The sequence below is a fragment of the Lissotriton helveticus genome, chromosome 8 (genome assembly GCF_964261635.1).
Source record: "Lissotriton helveticus chromosome 8, aLisHel1.1, whole genome shotgun sequence".
Classification (NCBI taxonomy): Eukaryota; Metazoa; Chordata; class Amphibia; order Caudata; family Salamandridae; genus Lissotriton; species Lissotriton helveticus.
Genome location: NC_136069.1, coordinates 276,946,095 through 276,973,290, shown reverse-complemented (window position 1 = coordinate 276,973,290; position 27,196 = coordinate 276,946,095). Strand labels below are relative to the sequence as shown.

General features: G+C 43.9%; 1 protein-coding gene across 1 annotated transcript in view; it reads left to right on the top strand.

Annotated features, from left to right (window-relative positions):
- CWF19L2 (CWF19 like cell cycle control factor 2) overlaps positions 1–22,932 on the top strand; it is a 1,282,529-nt gene extending 1,259,597 nt beyond the window's left edge. The window contains exons 17-18 of the mRNA XM_078657031.1: positions 574–675; positions 21,747–22,932. Coding sequence (XP_078513157.1) covers positions 574–675; positions 21,747–21,884 — 240 coding nt within the window. The 3' untranslated portion in view covers positions 21,885–22,932. The remainder of the gene's footprint in view (positions 1–573; positions 676–21,746) is intronic.
- Positions 22,933–27,196: the final 4,264 nt, after the last annotated feature.

Sequence of the window (27,196 nt, the reverse complement as noted above, 5' to 3'; positions counted from 1 at the left end):
TGTTTTCTCAAGAGATTGCAGCATCTGTTTCCTCCTCCTCCTTTTTTATGCCCTAGGGGGACCTGAATTTAGTTTTGACTTTTTTCAAGTGTTCTCCGCTCGAATCAATGGACAGCAGTCCTCTCAGGTAGCTTACTTTGAAGGGAGGCTTTTTGGTGCCCCTAGTTTTGGCATCGATGGTGAGTGAGCTACAAGTTCTCTGTGTTCACCCGCCTTACACCCTGTTTACCCACACAAGCTGGTTTTCAGGATGCATTCCTCCTTTTTGGCAAAGGCACTTTAGTGAATCAACATGATCAGATCATTGATTAAAAGCTGTCAGAATTAGAATAAAAGGAAGCAGTGCACACAAACTGAAGAGATCAGACATTACTGCTCACAGCACAATGCGGAGACTTCTTTACAGGTATGTAAGGAGACACGCCTTTTAATAGAACTAAGTTAAAATGAATAGTAAGGGAAGAATTGTAAGTCTAAAAGGGAAAAGGGTACAAAGCCTGGATGGGGAATAGCTAACGAGAAAAGAGTTTGATATTTACTGAAATTTAATATTTTCTTTTTCTCCTTTTGTAGGTTCCTAAAGGCTTGCCATACTTTTGTGTGGACTTTGGTCTTCAAGGCGGCTTTGCACACGTTATTGAAGATCAGCACAAGTTCCCTCATTATTTTGGAAAGGTACTAACATTTGTTCAGTCAGGGTTGCGACCTTTAAATGATGCTAATCATTCAGCTGATAGAACGCAGAACCACGGAAAATCTATGCATTATATGCTTTAATTGTGTGATGATCACTTCGTGTCTTTATCAGCTCTGAGCATACATATATGAAAAACATGTGTGTACCCCAAACCTGTCTGTGTTTCATTTACTCCTGTTTGAAATTCAGAAGTGTGAGCATTAGGTTTCAAATATTCTGCACACTTGTTTGTCATTATCTGTAAGTCATCAGATGTATGAACCAATTCACTTGAACAAATGCGATGGAAAAGGTAACTGTCTTCAAAGATCTACATATAACTTCCTGTGCTTGTTATACGTTCTACATTAACCAATTTCTGTTCATTCAGATGATTCCAGTTTTAAGAATAGCTAGATGCATTCTATGTATTTGATTTAGGAATAACTTAATTTGCATCGTTTTAATGCATCCATTGCAAAACAGATATCCTGTGCCCATGTTATGACAAAAGCCTATGTTTTATCCTGATACTTCTGCTAGAGGCTCTTGAAGAAGATGGTGTTTCTGGACCCAAGGTGTCAGGGGAAGTTTTCTATTTTTGCAGGACGCCTATTACTTCCATTGGCATATGCAATCATTACTCACTGAGAAGGATACTAGGTGGATACTAAGTGGAGGCTCTTAGCAGCTTAGAACTGGTGGATCTCAAGAGGTGAAACAACCTGAGGATATAGGGGTGTGCTATGGAATCTTTGTGAACTTGCCCCAAAGAACAAGGTATCCGTTATTAGTTGCTATCCAGTGGAGTTTTATTTTGTGTTGGTGCAGTGACCTCCCATAATCAGGTAACCAGGCTCAATCTAGATTCTACATTTTAAGGGTTGCGAAGATGTTCTAATAAATATACTTCTCTCACAGGGGATTTCCATGTATAGTCATATAGGTGGTGAGCAAGCCTGTAGGTCAGGCGAAACGTGTCTGTCAGCTGACAAATAAATCGTTATTTTGTTAAGACATTGGTTCATCACCTTAATTTAAGGAATTGTGTGTATATATATATATATATATATTCTTATGTGTAGATTTTATTTTCGCCTTACTTCTGGAAGGCCTGCAAAGACACTTAAGAAAAAGAGACTGATTATGCAGCTTATTTACCTAGGCTACACTGGCCAGGTTCTTCATCCTGAAGAGAAAAAGGGGCCAGAATAAGTATGGTTGAGATACTTTTAGTGTCAGTCAGTAGAAATATCTCTCACAAACCCTTTTTTATCTTTATGATAGAGAAGAAGGGAGCAGGGCAGAGTTGCCTCATAGGCTGTCATTATATGTCTAAAAAAGAACACACTGCCTTTAACCCCTTCGATGCGGGTGACAAAGCCAGCTCGTCATGTGCGTTACCTGCGCTACGCGGATGACGAGCTGGCTTTGACACAAACCGCGCATTTTTGAAATTCCAGCGCACAGCGGGAAAACGCGGTAGCGGTTAAGGGACCAGGCACCACCAGTATCCCATCATGCATAACAGGTGGCAGTTACTTCAGTTCTTTTTAACGGCTCCTGCTCACAGGATCCTGGAGCATTGAGCTCGACCACTAGTGGTCTTTTTCTTCAATATGCTACATTGAATTTCAACTTTTAGGGTTTGCAATCAACTTTTTTTGCCTCTCCCTGCCTTTTTCTGTTATTTTCTCACAGAAATTAGGAGCATTTTATCAAACAATGCCATCCCATTTGACAAGTACCCGGCTTGTGGGAGAAAGACCAAGACAGACCCTCATGAGGTCTGTATCATTTGTCTTCAAGACAACCATGTTCCTAAAACTTGTCAACACTGTAGGAACTTCACCAAACGTGCTCTGAGAGACCGGGAGAAGATTTGTCTCCATGGGACAGAAGAGCGGACAAGACTGCAGTCTGAAGGTGGGACATCAGGCCTTGGAGAGGGTAGAACCTCTACCAAATCTCTGTCAACAGCCCCCACAGAGTGTACCAGGAAGAAAGGGGCTCAAAAACGACATCGGTCCCGGTCGACATTGAGGGCTTCAACGTCGAGAAGACGTATGGTGCCGTTTTGCTTGCCGTCGAACGACGTCGAAAACTCCAAGCAGGTCTTCTTCTAGACGCCGGCAGCAACGATCAACGTTGAGGTGTTCTCATTGCAGATCGCCGTCGAGACAAGCAAGGAGATCGGCATTGAGACATGGACGTCGGTTGACGTCAAGCCACCGAAGATCGCTGTCGAGGCAAGCTCGAAGCTTGACTTCTAGGACCTCTCAAACGTCGAGACACCATCACTCCTGATCGACGTTGAGGCATTCGACGTCGAAATCTTGATCTTCATCTCCCAGGCTTGAGGAGATCAGGAAAAAGAGGAGGTCTTCTATTTGTCACATGACTCGGACTATTCCAGGACTTACTCTCCATCGTGGCAGCATCCACCAGCGCTGCGTTTGTATCCTTCACCGCAGCCTCCTCAATCTCCTCCTCCTCCTACTCCGCCGCCTCCTCCAACTCCACCAAATCCATCTCCAGTAACACCACCAAATCCATCTCCAGTAACACCACGGAGAGCAAGGTCAAGATCACACCATCATTCTAGGCATCATCACCATCGTCACGCCTCTCGGCATACTTCCACTTTGTCCCAAAGATCTCTTTGTCGTCATCCTACACGATCATCAACTTCTACAGGTCAATACTCTCCCCCACTAACAAACTCGCCAACTCCACGGATCTCACTGGTGAACGATGTCTCTACCTTTCAGGAAGTTCTAATAAGGGGTGCTACAAAACTAAATATCCCCTTATCAGCTTCAACTCCGACTACATTTGTCATGTTTGAAACCCTACAGCAAAAATCTATTGCTAGACCCATGTTACCTCTGGTGCCAGCCCTCCTTGAACCGGCCATGGAGCTCTTCCTCACCCCAGCATCGGTCAAGACAGTGCCTTCTAGACTTCACGTCGCACTCCAGAGCAAGATTCAGCATTCCTTCACTCTGATCCGGCACCTGACTCTGTCTGGTAGCGGCTAGAAAATAACATTTCACTACCCCTTCAGCCCCAGTCCCTCGGGCAAAGAAAGCCATAAAATGGACTCTGTGGGTCGCATGATATGCGGAACGGCTGCAACGTCCATGAAGGCAGCTAGCTCTACTGCCTTACTAGGCCGGTTTGATGGATCCCTTTGGGAGTCCTTGAATCAATTTCTTGACCATCTGCACAGGGACAAGAAGGAAGAATTTATGGAAATCTTTAATGAAGGCCTAATGGTTTCAAACCAGGTGATTAGTGCAGCAGCGGACTTTTCATTACTAGCTGCTCATGAATGTTGCCATTGGATAGGTCTCTGGCGGCAATCGTGGCTGCGTCTCACTTCTCTCAAACCAGAGGCGCTGCAAAGGAATTTAAACCTACTCTTTGCTGGTACCATTCTCTTTGGTGCCCATGCTGATGAGGAAATGACGCAAATGAAGTCTGAGATGGAGACCCTGAAGGCGGTTGGCCTAAGAAAGACCTAGAGATCATTTAAAATCTTTCCGGCCTTATCAACGATGCTTCTTGTCTCAGAGAGGTCACTCTTCCTCATCGTACCAGGGTGGCCAACAGGGAAGGGCACATCAACAACGACCTTGTCAGTCACATCCGTGACAACAGCCAAGAGGACGATGTTCTCAGCAACACCCTCAAGGGTGTAAACAGCCTGCTGGGCCAAAGCCCTGAAGCGTTACTTCCCCTTGTTCTGTTCCCCACTCCAGTTGGGGGAAGCGGAAGTCATTTTCCGACAGAGTGCCAAAATGTAATAAAAGACTCCTGTGTGCTGAAAATTGTGCGCAATGGATATTGCCTTTGGTTCATCAGTCCTCCACCTTCCATCCCTCCGAAATCAACCAACTTCCAGATTCCTGTCTTACGAGCGGAGGTCAACATCCTTTTACAGATGTTGGTGGTGGAACCAGTCCCTCACCAACAAAGAGGACAAGGCATTTATTCCCGATACTTTCTTGTCCAGAAGAAAGACAAAAATGACTTCAGGCCCATTCTGGACCTCAAGACAGCCAAAAACGGGATTTGGCGAGGAAAGTTCAGGATGCTTGCTCTACACCAAATTTATCCTGAACTACATCAAGTGGATTGGCTTTGCTTAATCAACCTTCAAGATGCGTACTTTGACATGGCAATTGCCAGAAAGTATAGAAAATTCTTAAGGTTCATGGTGGGACAGGACCATTACCAGTACTGGGTCCTCCCATTTGGTCTAAAATCAGCACCCAGAACATTCTCCAAGTGCATGGCAATAGACGCTGCCCATCTCCGGAGACACAAGGTATTCGTCTATCCATATCTGGACGATTGGCTCATCAAGGCCTCCTCGCCTCAAAAGCGCAACGTCTTTACAACTGGACTCGCGACCTCTTACAGAGACCGGGTCTTTCTACCCCAGTACAGACCTTGCATTATCTAGGTGCCTCGATTGACACAATAAAGGCAAACGTTTTCCTTCGGAGGAGAGACGCTTATCGATCCTTCTGAAATGTCAGAAGCTAATGAAAGCTTCCCATGCAACAGTCAAGTCAGTTGCCTCTCTCCTCAGCTCGATGACTTAGTGCATATTCATTACACCGAGTGCTCGTCTACACATAAGACCTTTGCAGGAATGTCTCGAGGATCAATGGGACCAACTGACGGGGAACTGGGAGGATAGGATACAGCTATCCCTCCATGTGAAGTTGTTTCTCAAACAGTGGTGCTCTCCATCCAATCTCCTCCAGGGCACTCCATTCTTTCAGGAAATCCCCTCTCAGACCTTCATCACGGACACATCATTGCTAGGTTGGGGAGCGCATTAGGGCCATCTCCAGATCCAAGGGAAATGGTCAGAGAAAAAAGCCTTGTACCACATCAACCTCTTGGAACTTCGGGAAGTCCATCTGGCGTTGAAAGCTTTCTGCCCTTCATTCAACAGCCTCTCCCTGCTTGTTCAAACGGACAACACCACAATGATGAATTACCTCAACAGTCCGGAGGGGACAAGGTCCAGGCTCTTATCCCACGAGTCTCAGACAATCTGGAAATGGCTTCTTGTCAGGGACCTGACAATCACAGGTGTCCAAAATGCTCAAGCGGACTCTCTCAGCAGACTCCTGCAGGAAAACCACAAGTGGGTCTTGCACGACGATGTCGTACAAGATGTATTTTTCTGATGGGGTACCCCCAGCGTCGACTTGTTCGCCACCTCAGAAAACAGCAAATGCCAAAGCTTCGCATCGCGGTTCTACCAGGCAGGTACTCTGGGAAATGCCCTATGAATTGATTGGTCAGGCAGATTTCTCTACGCCATTCCTGTGATATCCCCCCCCCCCGTATTCCGGTAGTTCTCATTAAATTGACTCAATCGTCAGCGAAGATGATCCTTATAGCTACGGAATGGCCACGCCATAGGTGGTTCACGGACCTTCTTCACCGGTCCATCCATCCACATCTGCGGCTGCCATGCAAACCAAATCTACTGACGAAATCCGGATGCCAGATAGTACACCCCAATCTCTCCTATTTGAATTTGGCAGCATGGCTCCTGAGCTGGTACAATTTGGACACCTGAATATACCACAGGACTGCATGGATGTTCTCAAAGAGGCTAAGCGACCTTCCACGCGATCTGCATATGTGTTTAAGTGGAAGAGATTCTGCATATGGTGTTCTTAGAAAATTAAGGATCCCACCTCTTGCCAGGAAGATGTTAATCTTCCATACTTACTCCACTTAGCAAAATCTGGCTTACAAATTTCCTCGATAAAGGTGCACCTGGCAGCCTTAACTGCTTATAGAAAATGTCCCTCACAAACCTCCTTTTTTAGAATCTCAGTAATTAAGGATTTCTTAGAGGGCTTAAAAAAGGTTTTTCCTCCCATTAGACGCCCTTCCCCTACATGGGAGCTGAATATACCACGTTCACATCTTATGCAAGATCCTTTTGAGCCCATACACAAGGCATCTATCCAACATTTGTCTTGGAAAACAGATTTCATTGTGGCTATCATGTCAGCCCTCAGAGTTAGTGAAATCCAGGCCCTTTGTTCTCAGGAACCGTACACTGTCTTCCACTCAAATAAAGTAGTGATGAGAATTCACCCTAAGTTCATTCCCAAAGTGGTATCAGACTTCCATGTCAATCAAACAATATCTCTTCCAACATTCTTCCAGAATCCCTCTACTCCAGCGGAAAGAACCCTTCATTCCTTGGATGTAAAGGGAGTTCTTAAGTTATAACTAGATAAAACTATGAGCATTCGTAAGTCACAACAGCTATTTGTTAACTATGGTCCAGTCCGAACAGGACTAGCCACTTCTAAACAATTAATTTCAAGATGGATAGTCTCTTGCATTCTGTTATGTTACCAGAAAGCTAACACAAGCCTTTCTGCCAAACCCAAGGCCCATTCTACTAGCGGAAAAGCAGCCACTACGCCTCTTTTGCGTAATATCCCAATTCCAGAGATCTGTAAAGCAGCTACCTGGAAGTCAGTACACACATTTACTAATCATAACTGCCTAGATTCTGACGCTAGAGCAGATGCTCAAGTAGGGCAAGCTTCACTCAGAAATCTTTTTTCTTAAGTCATTGACATTCTCCTCTGTCTGTTTCGCCGTGTTCTTGGGGATGGGCTTGCTACTTGATTCATCGCTTATGACTATACATGGAAATCCCCTGCGAGAGAAGGAATGTTTTTTTACCTGTAACTTCTTTTCTCTCGCTGGGGAATTTCCATGATAGTCATAAGTGACCCTCCCTCATCCCCGGCGGAAAAGACAGAGGAATTGTAGCCTCCAAAGAACTGAAGGAACTGCCACCTGCTATGCATGATGGGATACTGGTGGTGCCTGGTCCCGTAAAGGCAGTGTTCTTTTTTAGACATATAATGACAGACTACGAGGCTACTCTGCCCTGCTCCCTTCATCTCTATCATAAAGATAAAAAAGGGTTTGTGAGAGATATTTCTACTGACACTAAACTTATCTCAAATTTACTTATTCACCTATTTTCTCTCCACCACTTCCCTATGCCCACATTTAAATCAGGTCCTGAATTTTGCCACCTGATGTGGAGATGACAGTAGAGGGTGGGTTGGAGTCAGGGAAAGATTTTGAGTCGGCACCCATTCATCTCATAATTAAGCCAGAGCAGGGATCATGATGAAAGCAGGCTAACAAGATGGTTTTCATTTTCCGCGTTCGCTTTTTTGCTTGTAGTGATCCAGAACAGATTGTTTCCTCCCGCCTGATGTGGACACATGTATTGCTTTCTTTTCCTCTTAATAGAACCACAAAACAGGAGGTGTCCTGAGGCCTGCTTGTCTCTGGATTCTATCTGTTATTCATCTCTACTATGCCTTTTCTATCTCTCCTTTTTTCTGGGCTCAAGTTTTGTAAGGACAGAATGCAATGTAATATTTCGTGACATTTCTTCAATGCCGGTTCTTTTGATAGTTACCCTGATTGTTTTTAGCACAGCAATAATTGTATTGACATCCCTCACTCCTACAGATGGTTTCTTGTCCAAACCCGATAGCCTTTTGTGATGTGTGATCTCACTATTACCAAATCCGATGATCTTAGAAGTCTCTTTTCAGAAAATTAGCTTTAGTCCATCAGAAATCCATATATGTATCCCAACCAAGGGTTTCATGCAACAGAAATTACCTTATTATTGTTATTGGTTCCTATATAGGCAGTCAACTTGTGTTTCTATTGAGTAAATTAGATGTATCCATTTTCTCATTTTCTTGTTAGAAGTGGGTGGTATTTTTTTTTGCCCTCCTTTGTTGCTGACGGTTATTCATTTATAGGATTTTTACTTCGCCTATTGGCAATGACAGTCTTAGGTTTGTAAACATGTTTACCTTTGTGATGCTTTTTCGTAACACTGAAAAGAATTGCAATTATGTCCATGCCGACAAACTTTCCTTTTGAGTCTACAACTTTTAGTCACCTTCTGCTAATGAACAGGAAACTAACAATTATAGTTACCATTCATTCAGCTTTTCGTGTCCCAGAACTTAAGCTCTTTTCATGTGCACAGCCTTTGTGAGTTTTTCATAAGCTTCCTAACAAGGTACTGAAGAACACACCTCTCCTAAAGTCCCGTTATCATCTCTGATTTCAAAGTTAACTGTTAATTATTAAACTACCTTTTCCAGATACTATGTTTCCTCTGTTGAAGTAACTCTTCACAACTTGGATATCAAATGTTCTTTGTGATTTGACAGTATATGCTTCCAGGAAATTTGTATCATACTCATACTCTCCTATCTTCAGACATGAAGGTAATTCTCCTGTAATGTAGGCTTTCTTTGTACTCTCCATAGATAGTCGCCTACACCTCTGAGTGGTCTCCTCTATCCTTTTCCCTTTTGCAAATGGGTCTCATTACAAGCTTACTGGATTTGTGGCTGATAACTACACCCGGGCTATTAATACTGAGTCTACTTATAACTCGGAAGATGGAGTTACTGGGGAATTACAAGTGGGAACCTTGAGAGTTAGAAATGAGAAATTACTGGGTATGGGAAATTATATACTGTTTGATGGTTCCCCTCCACAATTCTTTCAATTCTAGTTTTGCTCGATTTTGGACTATGTGCCCTATACCACTTTTGCACAGTAGCGTAGCACATGTGCTTTCCCCCTAAAGCATGTATTAGGCATTGATTTACCTAATTGCTTATTCACCTTTCCTTTAGGGCCATAGCAGCTAGCACAGAAAAGACACTCATGACATTTATGTTAAAATTTCATGTATGGTCTCCAGTGTGTATTTACACAAGTCACTTATATGCCCATAATTTATGGCTGCTAGACCCACCACTGTGCTTTGGCTGGGCTGCAGTTTAAAAGCAGTGAAGTGATGCATGGGAAAAAAATGATTCTTTGCCTTGTAAGAAAACAATTTTTTTAATATATATTTTAATAAGTTGTCCTAAAAAAGTTCCTTGTAAGCTCGTCTAAAAGCTGTTGTCACTGCGTGGACTTAGCCAGACACTTCATGCACAAGCCTGGTTAAAATTCAAACCCTTAATTTCCATCTTTGTCTGTCAGGAGCTAGCACAAATGTTATTTCCCACTCAGGTTTAAATATCTAATTTAACGGTGAAAACCGATGTTTGATAACTGTAATAGAAAAGTAACTTTATTAAAATGGGCTTGTTGTTGCTTGAGCTAAAAATGGTGTAGAACCAGTTCTGCAACTCGTATCACCTTTGGAGGCCAATACACACTCCTGGCTGGAGGTTACAACCCTGCTGTCCAAATGGCAGTAACCCGGCTTTTGGGCAGAGGAAAGCAGGTGTGTTGTCAACAACTAACTTATCACGTAAGAGGGATTAACCATATGGGAAGGTGCAGAAACAGTTGCCAGATCAAAATTCAGCCTTGACTATAACTCTTTTGACTTGGAGATGCTAAATGTGGCTGGCAGGGTCTGCTCTCATTTATTCCCATGACCTTTAAAGACTCTCTGACTCTAGTCCCAAAAGGGAGAAAACAGTTCTAGGCCCTGACTGAGGTAGAAGTCCTCATCTAAATAGTGGCATGGTTTAGGGGGAGCTGTAGGCTCTTCTGATTAAAGAAGGGTTTAGCCATTTTCGAGATTGGGTTTTGGTAATTTCTTTTAGGGTAAAGCTTAAAGGAAGCCCTGCAAAAGGAGATGTTCATAGGACTCGAGAGTGGAAAGGATTAGGTAGGGAAAAGTCTCCAATCAAAGGTCAGTGCACAAGGTAAAACTATCATTTCACTGCTACTACCTCAGAGTATTCCAGGACCTGGAAAGTTTACACCTGAAAAAGAAGGTAACGCTGGAAAACCAGGCCCAAGGACTCATGACTGCTGCTGGCTCTCATGAATTGGAACTGCTCTAAAAGGGTCAAGTGGCTGGCCTCCTGTTTGACTTCTCCAGGGAAATAAACAGCAGAAGAACTCCTGACTCCAGGATGGCCCAGCTGACCGCTGAGGACTAGAACCTACAGACGCCCTCACTTAAGAGACACATGGTGCCTAAAAGCCTGCCATGAGGACCAGGGGAAGTGAAAGAGTGACTAAAATGATCTTTCCCAGCAGTTTGAGAAATGTGGGACTTCTTTTATTTTTTTATGTCTCTAGAAAACCAGGACAAAGTTCTGAGGCTTTCCCAGTGAGTTTACACCTTGGGTGGGCAGAAAACTGGGTCCATCTCACTTGGAGCTTTTCACTGCTCTGAAGGCTGGTTCAGCAGCACCGCACTCCAAAGGGTATCCTGCCTATGGAGTCCTGCCTGGCTACATCTTCCGGCCTTACCCTGCTCGAGGATTTCGAAAACTAAAGAAGTGCCCAAGTATAAAGGTAAAAACTTGGACCGGCCTGAGGCATCAAATCTATCCCAGGGGCTAAGTGACCTTGTCATCTGTGAAACTCACCATTGTTCTAATGGGAGCTTGTGGTGCCAAAACCAACTGCTTCATTGGGATCTCAAAGATGACGCATCAGACTTCGGGGGACCACTAACATGTTTGTGGACCTTGCACTGATGGAATCCTTTGACCCCTAGAAAGAAGGCTAAGTCCCAATGTAAAAACTGTGAGTAGGACGACCTCACTTGAGTATCTGACCTCCACTTAATTGTGGTTGGCTTGAAACAGAATCTAGATCTGGGTCAACCTTAAACTGAGACTTTGCATTGTTTTTCTACTTTTTCTAGGTGCTTTTTACCTTAAACTTTAAAAAATAATTTGTCCAGTACCCTTTATCTGATTTAAAATATTTTGACAACTTTTTTTGGTTATCAGTTTCTTCTATTTTTTCTTAGATTAGGTTGAGGATTTTTATTGTGTTTTTTTTTTATTTAAAATTGTTTGTGCTACTTTAATAACCTTTTCTCTGGGGAATATTCTGCAACTACTGCCATAGCTACCAGGGGTTTAGCAAAGTTTCACCAAGACTTGTGTTGAGAGCTACACAGAGTATGTTTATTACGCCAGTAAGGGTCCCCATTCCCAAAATAATAACCCACTACGTGACTCCTGGTGAATTGTTAATTTTGAGTCTGATTATCCCCAGTAATTCCTCATATTCGCACAGAGATTTAAGCTGTCAAAATCTCTGGGAGAGACAAATTAGATCCGTGGTGGCCTCACAAATCGTAATTACTGATCAGCTCAAATGGAATTAAAATGGACCACTTAATGAGACCCTTGAAAGGTCCCATGCCCGTTTAACCAGAGCATCAACCTTATTGGTTACATTCCCCCTCAAAAAAACACGTTAAGGTCATCTAGAAGACAACTCGTGTATTTTGAATGGCGACCACATGTTATAGCAGTAAATAAAACCTCTATTGCCTAAAGTCTTGTTTAAGACCAAAAGACGTGGCGCACGTGAGGTGGGTGCATTTAGGGTTTTAGGATAGACACAGATACAGTGCTGTGCCACAGTTTCCTTACATTTGTTACAAGTTCCAGAACTGAGAACAAAGGTATGCTTTTGAGAACGAGAAGACCGCTAACCACACTTCAAATATGGGCGCTGACTAATTTAACAATTTGCGACTTCGTGCTACTAGTGCTTCGATAAAGCACTTTCTGAATATTTTTAAGTCTAGAGAAACCCAGTAGATTTCCAAAATTATGAGCGAGAAAGTCTGACCATTGGAACTATTCTTTTTTACTCTATTTTAATGAAATAACTCTTCCTGCACACATTCAGTATCATTGATAAACTCTGGAAAACGAAGATAAAAGACAAAGGCATTTTTAGAGAAAAGATATATTCGATCTTAGACAGCAGTTGTTTAATGAGGTTCATCTTTAATTGTTATGATTGCGGTTGCAGATGGCATATCATCCAAATTGGTTCTTTACCTGCCTAATTTAGGAGCATGTTAACACGTTTACCGGGATTACTCCAAACTACCAAACATTGACACTCGGTCACTTTTGTTAATATTTTTGTAAATAAAAAAGGTCAAAGAACCTCTTGTATTCGCTTGTATGCACGCGCCCAGGCAGCCATTTTAGAATGGGTGTAAGACACTTTCAACTGCGAGCGGCGGCTAGGTCCTATTAGAAGTGCCTAGGGAGCTGCCTGGTCCTTGAAAATGTAAAAATACGTTTGAAAACATCTTTTGAAAAGAAGCCCACAGGTTCCTGCTATTGAAAGGGTCTGATTTCTCTGTGGTTGGGAAGAATGCCATTACTTATAGACAAAGCTGCCAAGGCTCAAGTGGGCTCCATGTTGTATCCTATGGTGGACAGAACCAGTGTGTGATTCACAGTTGAACAGACCAGTGGATGAAGAGGACTGCCTGAAAGCCCCTCTATGTTAAGGATATTATGTATATAATTTTTCATGAGACTAGAAGGTCTTTGCTAACGTCAGAACAAAAAAAAAATATTCAGGTTTGGACAAGAAAATTGCGCGGTGGCTCAGAGAAAAAACGATATTAGAGGGGATGGAAGTTGCTTGCTCTTCCAGTCCCCCACTCGGTTTTACGCCCAGTGAAAACTGTAAAGATACAAAACTGAAGACCGTGAGTGTGATCTCCAGCTAAGTGGCAGAAAAAGAAAATGAACACACACCCGTAAGCAGGGCAATTACTATGGAAAACGCACTGGCAGAGAAGATGAAACAGTGAGGTTCCCGGTGGATATACATATCCAGATGACCAGAGCACTAATAAAATATTGAAAAATAGCAGACACCTTAAAAGCACATCGTTCCTATACATGATTAGAACATTTTTGAGGATTGATTGCTGCCAGCTGAGCTCCGGGGATTGTGTTTTTCTTTGAATATTTCGTGACCGTCTTGGCGAGCTTGAAATAACTTGAGGAGATGGTCAAACAAGCAGCACAAGAGGTACCCAGAGCATTCTAAGTAATAACTGCACCCTTGGCGCACTAGCTTTTCAACATATTTCTAGAGTCCTTAGTCATACATCAAAAAGATACACAAAGGAAATAACGTTGAGTTTTTTTTAAACTTTATTGTAGAAAATATGTAGATACAAGTAATCAATTGTTTGTTTTAAAATTGTTCCCATTACTTTAAAATGTAAGGTCAGAAGCAAAATGACACAATGTTATGCTCATGGACATCTAAGTATTGCCTTAACCAGTCCAACAAATGCAAATAAGAGAGGAACAAGGCAACCCTCTCAAATGTTCGTCTTTACCAGACCTAGTGCATTCAATACGTGCATTATTGACTGATGTCATTAATCAGTCGCTTTGCTGTTGGTTTAAATGCAGTTTCAAACCTATTTAATGGCTTTTTCTGTTGGTGGATTTCTGTAAGGAATACAGTAAAAGCAACACAAACGTGTCAATCGGATAAGTACACCGTAACAAAGGTAATCAAGTCAGAATGAGAGTCTCAAAATGAAAGGGTAATGGCATGGCAGTGTTCATACTGACTAAAGTTAGCATTTGCATATCTGCATCACAGATGGGGCTGAAGTTCTAAGCATGGCTTTGTCACTGCTGTGCCACGCTATATTTTTAAATGCTGGGCAGCCCTGTGTGTTTTCTCCCAGTGTGCTCCAGTGTATCGTGAGCCTATTGGATGTTCGCCTTTAATGTACATTAGATCGACATCACAGTTGTATTCTAATTCTAGGGGGGCACCCATACTGAACCCCTTCTGTGTGATAATGGCTCCTGACCTCTCATCCCAGGCTAAGCTATAACTGGTAGTGATGCTGCATGTTTAAAGTCGGGGACACATGCCTTTTTACTTGTACCCATGTGGGAGCCTGCCTACTGGCTCTCCCATTGAAAAGACAAATGTCAGGTAAAAATTCCCCTTCAGGCAGATTTGAACACCAAGTGTGCTAGCATTAATCACAACAACTATACAGCATACAGGGATGAACAAAGAGGATTTGTAAAGATAAACTCATTAAAAAATATACAGTTTATTCAAGTACATATTAAAAACACAATGCATTCCTATCCTCAATACAATCTAAATCAGATAAAAATATACAGATATATGAAATATACAAGGTTAAAAACACAGAGATGGGAAACACCATTAAGGAAAAGTAATTCCTATTAAAGCAAGGAAATTACAATAGTCAAAAGCAGTACTCAGCTCCGATACATAAAACATTGCGGTCAGAGTTGTTGCTTCCCCAAACTTAGCGTAATTTCCTCCTATAAATGCATCGACGTGTTTCGGTGGGCAAATTATTAAATAGCCAACACCTTCTTCAGGAAAAAATGTTTTGTTCCCACATACACATAAAATATCTGCAATACAAAAACAATACAAATGCATGTGTTACACAATTTGAACCATATACAGATAAACATTACTTTAACATATACTCAATGCTCAAATCCCTGTTATTTACTCATAACCAAACATACATGAAACATACATATTCTTCTTACTTTTAGGCCAAATACTTGCTGTAAAAAACCTTTGATACCTAACATAAATCATAGAAAGGTCTTAATATAGAAAAGGTCTGACAGTCTTATGCCTTGATCATGTCTGGAAGACATATGAAGGCTGTCTGTAGTGTATGGGCCTGTATTTTATTTGTGTCCTACACAACATGTTGACCTATTTTGGGCTCATTTTGAAAAGTCCAGCCCATGGACAATCAGCTTGGACATGCACATTCTTCTCCCCCTTTTCTGAAACTGGAATATCTTGTGTATTGGGGCGGTACCCAGCGATTTCCCATTTGCATTAACCAATGTTTCCCCTGCTGAAGGGAGCCCCACCTCTTCCCTGTTTGCTGTGTTGTGGCAATACTCCATATCAATGACTCCGGACATAAGACAAATACACATAGTACCTGAGCCAGCCCAAACAAGAACTCCGTGTTTACACTGGAGTGGAAATGACCTCATTTGGCCAGAATGTATGAGATGCTGGTCTAGGATTGGATGATCCTTGACTTTTAAAATCTTTATTTCTGGGCCTTGCTTTCTCTATTTGGCCATCGGAGAAGAGATATTAGCCCCCTCAGCCAGTACTTGGCTCATGTTCATCGACCGAACATGAAGGAGGTTTGTACATGGTACAGGGTGAGGGATGGGCAGTTAAAGACTGTGGGGCTAAAATTGCAACCACTGCAATTTTGACATTCTTCATTCAGATGGGCCCCAACTCTGAGAAGCCTCTGGAATGTCTATGCTGTCTAACTGAGTAAAGAACGAAGAGCTAACTTACTGCACAAGAAACCCAACTGTGCCTGCCAGGATGAGTGACCTGATGCAAGGAAAGAGAGCCCAACGTCCAGCTGACTTGAAGGACCATCATGAGGTCAGTTAAAGGAATAATACTTCCCAGGTCCTGCAAGGTCGCCACAGCCCATGAGAAGCAAGGGAGTCATTCAGCTGCTCCATTGATTTCACATACGTGGAAGGGTGAGCCTTCATTGTTGCAACTCTCTGATCCATGGAACTCCTTTTCTTATCTTTGTCACCACACAGTGAGCACACAAGATTCTTATAGATAATTCTTCGCACTCATAGTAACACAAACAGAACTTCTTCAGTCCATCAGTGTGGCATTCCCCCACTCCATGGGTGAGTGAGGCTGTCCTGAATATGGAAGCTTATGAACCATTATTCTAGCCTGTACTGTTTTGGAGATATAGCAGGTTAAACTTGTCACTGCTTACTGTAAAGAGCCCAGGTGCCAATGGTTACTCATGTGCTCAGTGACTTCGGTGAGGGCTCCTTGACCACAAGTGGTAGCCACTTATATACAAGACCCTACTCTAAGAGGCACCCAAAGGTGTTAGTGAGAACTAGTCCCCTATTTTGCCATCTGCACCATTTTAAAGTGATAGACTCCAGTTTGGTCTCTAATTGGACTAAATTCCATAACTGGATTGAGTCCCTTTAACCAGGTCATTGGTGACTGGCCTACCATGCTACTTATGTGTACATGGCGAGCAGCTTAGGCTTTCAAAAGCTAAGCTTTGGGTGATGGGTTTTTGGTGCAGGGCATGTTATCAGATGTCCTCTTCATTTAATCCGTGAACCTGGACTTTTTTTTAGAGGTGACATTTATTCAATGTATCTTTGGGTACTACAGGCAGCTATTTCAAAGTGAAACCCAAGTGTCACCTTCACTGTAGTATTCCATCCTTTGTTACCATGTTTAGTAAGAGACACAACCCCTTCCCACGAAACCCAAAGCATTCTCCTCAGGATAACATTGGCCTTAGGGCTCAATGTTCAGCTAAATTCTAGCAGCTCGTGTGAGGGAGCAATAAAGACATTAGGGTTTTAACATGGGTCAGAACGATGCTGGGACCTTCTGGTGACTGTATGCATCAGATTGTTTAACTGTACTATTTTATTTATTTTTTCTTAAAGTTATTGTAGAGGTAAGAAGGCATACAATCCAGGAGACCAATAAAGTTGAATTAAGAAGATATATTCCGAAGTGTTTCACCCACAGGAGGAGTGCCTCTTCAGTCCTGAGTCCAACAGGCAACTGCTGAAGCCCATCGAACACAAGACTGAAGAAGACTCCATACATTCAAAGGACAACATTCTGTGATAAGAATTACATTCTAAGTTGCGCCATAAATCAAGCATTAACAAAACATACTAAACAGAAATACATCACCACTACAGTAATTTTTAGGTCTTGTCCAATTAATCGCGCAAGCGATAATAGGACGAGAGTATTGAGGGCAAAACAAGCTCCTAAACCACCAGGCGGATTACGTCGAGTGCATGTGCTCGTGGACGCGCTTACCATTTGCTACCCGAGCCGCCTGCCTCCGAGAGCTTCACTTGAAAGGGATCCGCTCCCCCGCCCCCTGCTTCACACTTTTCACGGCCGCCAGGCCGTGTCTCGCATTTCTCCTCCCTACCCTCCTCCCCACAGCAATGCCAAGAGCTTGTTATACCGAGGACGCGTCACAATGGAGACTTTTCATTGTGTCATCATACATCACCACTCGATGGTCGATGCCATGTGTTTCAGTTTAAAAGGGGGTTCGGGCAAGTCACGGGGTCAGTCAAATTTCTTGAGATAATCCAACTATTTGGTCTCAAAAATATCCTGATCTGAACCTGAAGATCTAATCCTACCCGACTTTCTTCCCCCACAGTGGCCTCTCCTTTAGTCTCTGCTGCGGCGAAGGACTCCCCTCTGCAGGTAGCCTGGACTTCGTGACATCACATTGGAGAGCCGGTGATGTCACAAGTGTTCCATTCATAGGATTCTGCTTCCGTCGCTGCTGGCACGGACTTTACCTGAATTTAAAATGAAGGGGTTTCCACGTCTTTGTTTAAATGTAATGCTATTTTCATCTTTTCTCAATCTTCATTTAAAATAAATGATATTTCCATCCTATGATTCTGTTTATCTCATTACGTTTGGTATAATATTTTTGTTGTTGGTAGTGCCACTTAAAAGCGCGTCATTTATTCATCTGCAGGGCCGAACCCGTGACCTACAAGATACACATATCGACAAAGGGCTCTTAGGTCAGTAAATCACGTTAAAGCTTTCGAGCCCGTTCCACCGCAGAGCACATTTACAATGGCGGCGGGGATGGGGCTATGGAACAATATTTTGGGTGGTGTGAAGAGGCCGCGCCGCCTCATTTGAGCTGCAGGAAGAGGCCTGCGTTCATGTGTGCTTTGATATGATGCAGAGTGCAGAAATCATTCAATTAAACATATTGCCCAGAATGTAAAAAAAGCATTTTACGTGCTGCGACCGGGCACACTAAAGGCTAAAAAACGGGTGTGTCTTCTTCGAAATCCATTGTACAAATGAGCTTTTATGAGGGCCGAAATTAGAATTAATACATATAAGCAGAGGAGAAAGTCATCCGGGCCACTCCTTCCAGCTTCCACTGTACATTCAAGTGGTCGCAATTTGTAGTGCTGTGTGTTATTTATCCTGTTTCTAAACACTTCCAACCTGAGCCGCAATGAAGAAAAGAAAAATCCACACAATTAAAAAGTTAGTAAATGTAAATAGTACAAGGGGAAAGGGGGCTTATAAGAAAGGCATGGCGGGATTTCCAAACTACTGAATGGATCATTTTGGACACGGAGCTGGGTTCGTATCCCGGCTTCGCCTGAATGTCCTGTGATTCTGGACATATCTTGTAATCTTTTCCCCTGAAGCCCTTTGCTGATACAAATTACCTCCTCCAAAGGATAAATGCAACAATCTGACAATGTGTTGCTAATTTTAATACTAAGATTGGTCAACGAGTTAAACTGCTGCTCCTGACCTGCATGTGTTTTGCAGTTACAATTCTGAGTTCAGGTAATGTCAACTGGGCCCTTCACCACTCAGCACCACCACAGCGTCACTCAGCACCACCACAGCATCACTCAGCACAACCACAGCATCACTCAGCACCACCACAACATCACTCAGCACCACCCCAGCACCACTCAGCATCACTCAGCGCCACCCCAGCATCACTCAGTGCCACCCCAGCATCACTCAGCGCCACCACAGCATCACTCAGCGCCACCACAGCATCACTCAGCACCACCACAGCACCACTCAGCACCACCACAGCACCACCACAGCATCACTCAGCGCCACTCCAGCACCACTCAGCATCACCACATCATCAGTCAGCGCTACCCCAGCATCACTCAGCACCACCACATTATCAATCAGCACCACCACATTATCACTCAGCACCACCACAGCATCACTCAGCACCATCACAGCAGCATCACTCAGCACCACCACAGCACCACCACAGCACCACCACAGCACCACCACAGCACCACCACAGCACCACTCAGCGCCACCACAGCACCACTCAGCGCCACCACAGCATCACTCAGCGCCACCACAGCATCACTCAGCGCCACCACAGCACCACTCAGCACCACCACAGCACCACCACAGCATCACCCAGCACCACCACAGCATCACTCAGCAGCACCACTCAGCAGCACCACAGCACCACCACATTATCACTCAGCACCACCACATTATCACTCAGCACCGCCACATTATCACTCAGCACCGCCACATTATCACTCAGCTCCACCACAGCATCACTCAGCACCACCACAGCATCACTCTGCAGCACCACAGCATCAATCAGCACCACCACAGCATCACTCAGCACTACCACAGCACCACTCAGCACTACCACAGCACCACTCAGCACTACCACAGCACCACTCAGCACCACCACAGCATCACTCAGCACCACCACAGCATCACTCAGCACCACCACATCATCACTCAGCACCATCACAGCATCACTCAGCGCAACCCCAGCATCACTCAGCACCACCACAGCATCACTCAGCGCCACCACATCACCCCACGCCATCACAGCATCAATCTGTGCAACCATTCAACAACAACTGGTTCAAATATGTTCTCTCAATGTTTCAAAGTTTATTACAAATGTCACAAAAAAAATTTAACGTTTCACTTCTGTTCTTGGATTTTCATCACAATAAAATACACTCAACATAATCTTCACAAAAGGGATTTACAAAAGTTTAAGCTATTGCCATTATAAATTACAATCACTTTTATTAAAGTATTAATTATTTAAAAAAAATTAAAAGCCATTGTTATTTGTAATATCAATACATCTAAGTCACGTAAATACAAAACATGTTGCATTACAAATGCTATAGGTGTCACATTTGCGAAAGTTATAACTATTGGCATTGTAAATGACAAAGCTATTAATTTAGCTATTTTAAAAACCAACACATAAATTAAAACAATTGTCATTTATAAGCCCAATAGCTCAAACTTTCATAATGCGAGACCTATTGCATTGCAAATGCTTGTTATAAATTAAAGTCCTAAGTGGATATTGCAATCGTGAAGTATTATGCGGTATTGAGTTACCTTATGGAGTAAGCTTTGACTACTGACCATACCTGTCCTGAGAGAGCCAAGTGCATAAGGGGAGTCTCTTGTGTATTCACTCTGTAGTGCAACATTATTAACACGCTGGGTCATCAGAGGTAAACAGCATAACCTCTAAAAGTTAATACCCAAGAACCTCTTACCTGTCCCAGAAACCCAAGTAAAGGCCTGACATTTATATCTCCGCATAGCCTTAAACAGTTTGCCACCTTTGATGAAAAAGGCAGGAATATCATCTAGTGGAAATCCTTGTTAAAGAATAAAGCACGTGTGAAAGTTGTATGGTGCTCCACCGTGCTTTCTTTTCAGAGCATGCACTGTACCTTTAAGTGTGTACTCTGTAATAGGCAGAGTAGGTATGCTGTATGCATGGTTCATATACTTTAATACATCGCTATTGCTTATACTATACTTTCATTCACTGATGGACAGGTGTTGTACCGTGCCTTCCCTTATGGCATCATCCCTCTGCGGCCTGCCGGAGCGAGAGCGATATTCTTTCTGCTTTCCTTTGTGTCACCGCTCTTGCGCCTCTACATTCCGGGGCGCCAGAGCGGCCTTTCTCTCCATGTTCTATTATTGTTTTTCAAACATGCGTGTGCGCGCAGATGCTTCTTGCTTTTGCGCAGATGCTTCTTGCCTTCGCGCAGATGCATGTTTGCATTTGAAAATGTGTAATGTTTATATCTTGTGTAGCACATGTCATTTAGGTCAGTTTTACCTTCTGCCGTGCGCTTGATGTCACGCAGCTGTGGACTCCGTGTATTTTGTACAGAATTTGGAATAAAAACCTTTCATACTTACTTATTGGAAGCCTCACTTCAAGTTTCTGGATATCATTTCCTGCAACTTCTCCCACTACAACAGGGAATGCTTAAACTGTACACTTAATTCTTATACTTCTATAGACAGGAAATGCACGTCTTGTGTTGTATTGCTAATTAACAGGGATGGAATTCAAGATTTAGCATTCTCTTTCCTAGGTGCCCAGCCTGTTATTTTCAAGTTTGAGTGTTCAATGAAAGTTGCATTGCATGCAAACTGCTTGCTTTTGCCTGTCCATCCAATTTGTTAAAAAATACTTGCACAAAAGGGTTTCCAGCTCTTTATTCAATGAAAGCCATGTATTCCTCGCATTCTTGTTCTGCAAACATCCTATATTCTGCTCTTTTTAAAGGAAATCATTGGCGGCATGCTGGACCTCGAGCCAAGAGTGTGGAGGAAGGCGGTGAGAGAAAACTTCGACGATCAGAGGAAGAAGGTGCTGCAGTTCGCCCAGTGGTGGAAACCTTATGATTTCACTAAAGGGTCCTGATTAAGAGTGCCTCTTTCCCTACAGTGGCCGCCATGGAGCGCGCAGAGACACTGGAGAAGGGTTCCAGCTGCACACGTGGAGGAAGTGTGCGCATGCTGACTTTACTGTTCCTACGGTGCCACGTGCCTGTGACTCTGTTAGCTGCCTCTTGACGCGCACACACATAGGTGACCGGAATACACATATTCACAGGACTGTGTACTATAAATGTTATTTAATTTCTATTGTGTAATGTATGGCTTCGTTTTCTGAACATTCTTGCTGATTTCCAAATATGACAAAGCCATTCGGGTTCATGACCTTTTTTTACATTCAGCCAACAAATTCTCCCAGTGATGCAATAAAAAATAGATGTGCTGACTAGTCTGCGGAGTAGCTATTCGCTGAAGGGTCCTCAATTGTTTTTGTTAATCAGGAGCTTTACCTTAAAAAAGTGTTTGAAACTGTAAAAGAAATGGCAACAAGTATGCTCAGCCTGTTAAGCAATCGCTCGAGGACGTGAAAGGTGAGCGAACAATGGTCAAAGTTGTTTCACTTGCGATGTTGCTGATACTTTTATTGAAGATACCTTTGATTAAATCCCATCAGGAACGAGTCTTTTTACTGTGCTTAACATCAATATCAACCTGCAAAGTTCTAAATTGAATGCAATGGCTTTTTAAAATAAAAAATGTTTTATAGTGAAAATACAGTGTAGACTAGGAAGGGGGGACATTTTTAAAAAATTGTTTATATATTTTAGGTACATTGTAGCCTACCAAATTTTGGTTGTAGATCAGTACTTTTATTTGACAACACTTATGCGTGTATTGCCTCCTGTACTCAGTGCACAGTGTTAGCGGCACACTTCTGTTCATTCCTAAAGTCTGTTGCTGTGAGTGGTAATAATTTCATTTTACACTCGTGACGGCGTCGCCGATAGCGGACTCCCTTGTTTCATGTATACCCGAGTGTATGCTGGTTTTTAGTGCCAATGGATTTTAAATGTACGCCGAAGAGCATGGAGTAAAATTGGAGAATTGAAATAGAAATAAATGAACGAAACAGACTCTTTTTGTACTGATTTTATTACGGAACATTTGATGCAGTAGCGTAAATAATGCAGTGTGTTTTTATATGCATCACGTGTTAAGCGTACCTAACGATGTGTCCACAAGACCCGGAGATGCCTAGCAACCTATACCACCATACTCTAATTAAGCCACTAATCTAAATTAATGACCTTGAGAGACTCCATTAAGCTACTGTTGTGCTGCTCTCCCAGAGAACTGCTAGCTCAAGGTGAATAATTTAAGCGCTGCTGTGGCGGCAAGTTGTTCTACTCAGATGCAAAGAAAAACAAAACGGTAAGTTACTCTGCAGATTCTTGCTAAGAACTTTATTCAGGGCCTTACAGCACATATCCGCACAGAAGACAAAAACAGTACAAGACTTAACATATGTTTGATTTTTGGGGGGAAAAGCAGTATGTGACATTACATATAGAGCACAGCTTTCCAAACTTTTCATGTTGGTGACACACCTTTTTGTGAAAAAATGTTCAGGGACACGGTAACACGAGCAAGCCCAAACCACCTAAGGGGGGTCGGGCCCCACACCCCAGACACACACCACACACACCCCCCCACACACAACCACCCCCACACACACGCACAATCCCACACACACCAGACCCCCCCCCCCACACACACCCCCCCCCACACACACACACACACACACAACTCCACACATACCCACACACACACAACCCCATGCAACCACACACACACACAACCCCACACACCCCCCCCACACACACAACCCCACAAACACAACCCCCCCCACACACACACAACCCCACACAAACCCCCAACACACACCCCGCACCACACACCCCGCACCCCCCACACCCCCCGCACCCCCCACACCCCCTACACCCACCCACACATACACACACACCCCCACACACCCCCACACACACAACCGCATGCAACCCCCCACACACAACCCCACATACACCCCCCCACACACACACAACCCTACACACACACAACCGCACACAACCCCCAAACACACACACACACCCAACACCCCCCAAACACACACAACCCCACACAACCCCCACACCCCCCAAACACACACACACCCACCCACACACAACACCCCCCAAACACACACACACACACACCCATACACACAACCCCACACACACCCCCCCCACACACACACACCCCCACACACACACAACTCCACACATACCCACACACACCCCCACACACAACCCCACACACACAACCGCATGCAACCCCCCACACACACAACCCCACACACCCCCACACACACACAACCCCACAAACACAACACCCCCCCACACACACAACACCCCCCCACACACACAACCCCACACAAACCCCCAACACACACCCCGCACCACACACCCTGCACCCCCCACACACCCCCACACCCACCCACACATACACACCCCCACACACAACCCCCCACACACACAACCCCACACACACAACCCCATGCGACCCCCCACACAACCCCACATACACCCCCCCACACACACATCCCTACACACACAACCCCACACACACACAACCCCACACAACCCCCCACAACCCCCCACACCCCCAAACACACACACACACACACAACACCCCCCAAACACACACACACACACACAAACCCACACACACAACCCCACCTCCCCCACATACACACACACCCACACCCACACAACCCCACACATACCCACACAACCCCACACATACCCACACAGCCCCACACACACAACCCCACACACACAGATGACCTTGCAGACTATGAGGAAGGGAACCCATATGACAGACAGGTGGAGAGGATGTGGGGTTATGGACAGAGCTGCCAACTTTGCAACAGGGGAACTAGGTTCCAGACTAGGCATCAGCTTAACATCCTGTGATTCTGGGCAAATCACTATTTTTCCCTGTGCCCCAAAAATTAATGTGACCTTGTGTAAAGGACGTGGTGCTTAAGTAAAAGTCCTTAGGGAAGAGTTTTCTCCATAAAAAAACAGCAGTCCCATAATCCACAAGGAATCCAGCAAAATGTTTCAGCTAGCTCAATGGAGTATCTAATATGTCTTGGTTGAGTTGACTACTAATCCTGAATTGCCATGTAAAATAATACTTTAGTCGTGCACACCAGAGACCCTCTTGCTTGTTCGGCACAGCCCCCATTGCAGTTCTCCTTATTTTATGACTTCCACATTCTCCTCAACCTGCCATGGGAGGTTTAAAGTGCATGGAGCAGGTTGCAACTAAAGGCACCACTAGGAGGCAGGAAGTGTTAGTCAAAGTTAAAATATCACCACAAGATAGTGTGTTTCGTGTTCCATCTGCCTGTGGCAACAATGAGCAGCTGGTAGAATGAAGGTGATTCAGTGTATTGGGGAGAGGAGTACTTGACACAGCAGACACTGATCAAGCCACAGGGAATGGCACCCAAACCTTTGCCCACAGCAGCAAGTTAACATGTAGCAGGCAATGCTGATTATGCCCAGACATCATAAACAGCGCCACAAGAGTGGTCATTTGATTAGACAGCCCTAGAAAGTGCCATCATCAGACTTTCAGGTCAGAAAGATGGTGCATCTGCCAAGCTGCATAGGAACAGGTTCACGGTGGTAAAGGGCGCAACAAGAAGCATGATCTAGCAGGCAGGAAGGAGTAAAAAGATGGTGGATCAAGGGATGGCAATCTTTATCGCACTGGGAATTGAAAAGCAGATACCACAGCTGCACTGGCTGAATGAGTGAGAGAGAAAGAATCAGCATCAGAGATGCCAAGGAAACCTTGGGTAAGAGTATAGTCAGGAATAGGTAGTAAGTGCAAGAGATGCGCACAGGAGGACACAACTTGGAACTGCTACACCTCCAGAAGGATAAGTCATGGAGGGGAACATAGAAGTGCAGATGGGCTATACATGGAGGAGGGTGGTCAATAGAGGGGGAGTGCGCATGGTGTCAGCACGGCTCCCAAATTCTATCCGTTTGACAGTGGGCCGTGATCTGAATGCAAGGTTATGGAGAGAAAGCTTATTTGACAAGGTCCTAAAATGTAAATTACCTTTCAAATGTTTTCTCTGACGTACAGCACATTCTCTTGGTACGCTCTTACAAATGCGATTTGATAGTATGGAGATTCATGGTAAATCGATGTTTAGTTGAATGGGTGTATGTTCATTACTTCAAATATGTAGAAAGTTGGTTAAGAAAGACTGGTGATGATGAACAGGACTAATATAGAAATGTGTGCAATCTGCCGACACCAAGGCGGTTTAAAGGAGACATGAAAACCCTACTGCCCACACAATGCCCTTTTCCAGATAATACTTGACAACTGCTACAGTGGCTTCGGTTTGTATTTACCACTAGAATGTCAAACGATAAGGCCCAATTAATAATGTGGATGCAATGGAATTACACAGGCTTGTGTGGAATTGCTAAATCCAGATTGCTGCACTTTTTTTTGCAGTTTTATACAGCATCCCCTTGACCCAAAAGTATTGGAGCGCTTTACATGAGCACCAGTTACATTACACAAGGACATATTCTTAACTTGCACATGCACTTACGTTCCATATGTATTAGTTAGTTCGTTATTTACTTCTAGCATTCATACAATGCGGACCTACCCACATGGGCAGCGGGAAACTTTGCAGAAAGACAAATAATAGTAAAATGAACAAAGGAGGTAGGTTAACGGAGAGAACCATGGGGAGAATTGGATTAGAAAAAAAGCAGAGACTGTCCAGGGGAAAGCATTCATAGTTCAGTTCTGAACTGCTGAGTTTTCGGTTCCTCCTGAGGTGGAAAAAGTCCTTGTTGGGCCTCAGGCATTGAAGCAGGTTGTTCCAGAGATAGTGTACTTGAAGCGCTTTAATGAGAAGTGGAGTGACTCTACTGGCACAATGTTCATTATATTTAGCACTTATTTCTGAAAGATAAGGATTTTCCACAACCAACAGCCTGTATATCCATCTTTTAGTCGTTTTCAATACGGCTCTATCCAGTCTAAATTCCATTTTGTCACCAATGTATTTACCAGCTGACAGGCAAGGTTGCTTTAAGTGAGAGGCCAACGCTTTGAAACTGTAAGATTTTTCTTGGCTCGCACATCTCTGTCCGAATCGAATTTCCTGGTCCGATGCTCTCGAGCCCAGCCTCCGGCAGTCTGAAGCAGGATAAGTAAATGCTAAACGGGGTGTATGTGTGGGGGGGGGATAGGACCTATCCCTTCACCCCCCCCCATACATACACCCCGTTTACCATTCATGAGCAGAGGGCC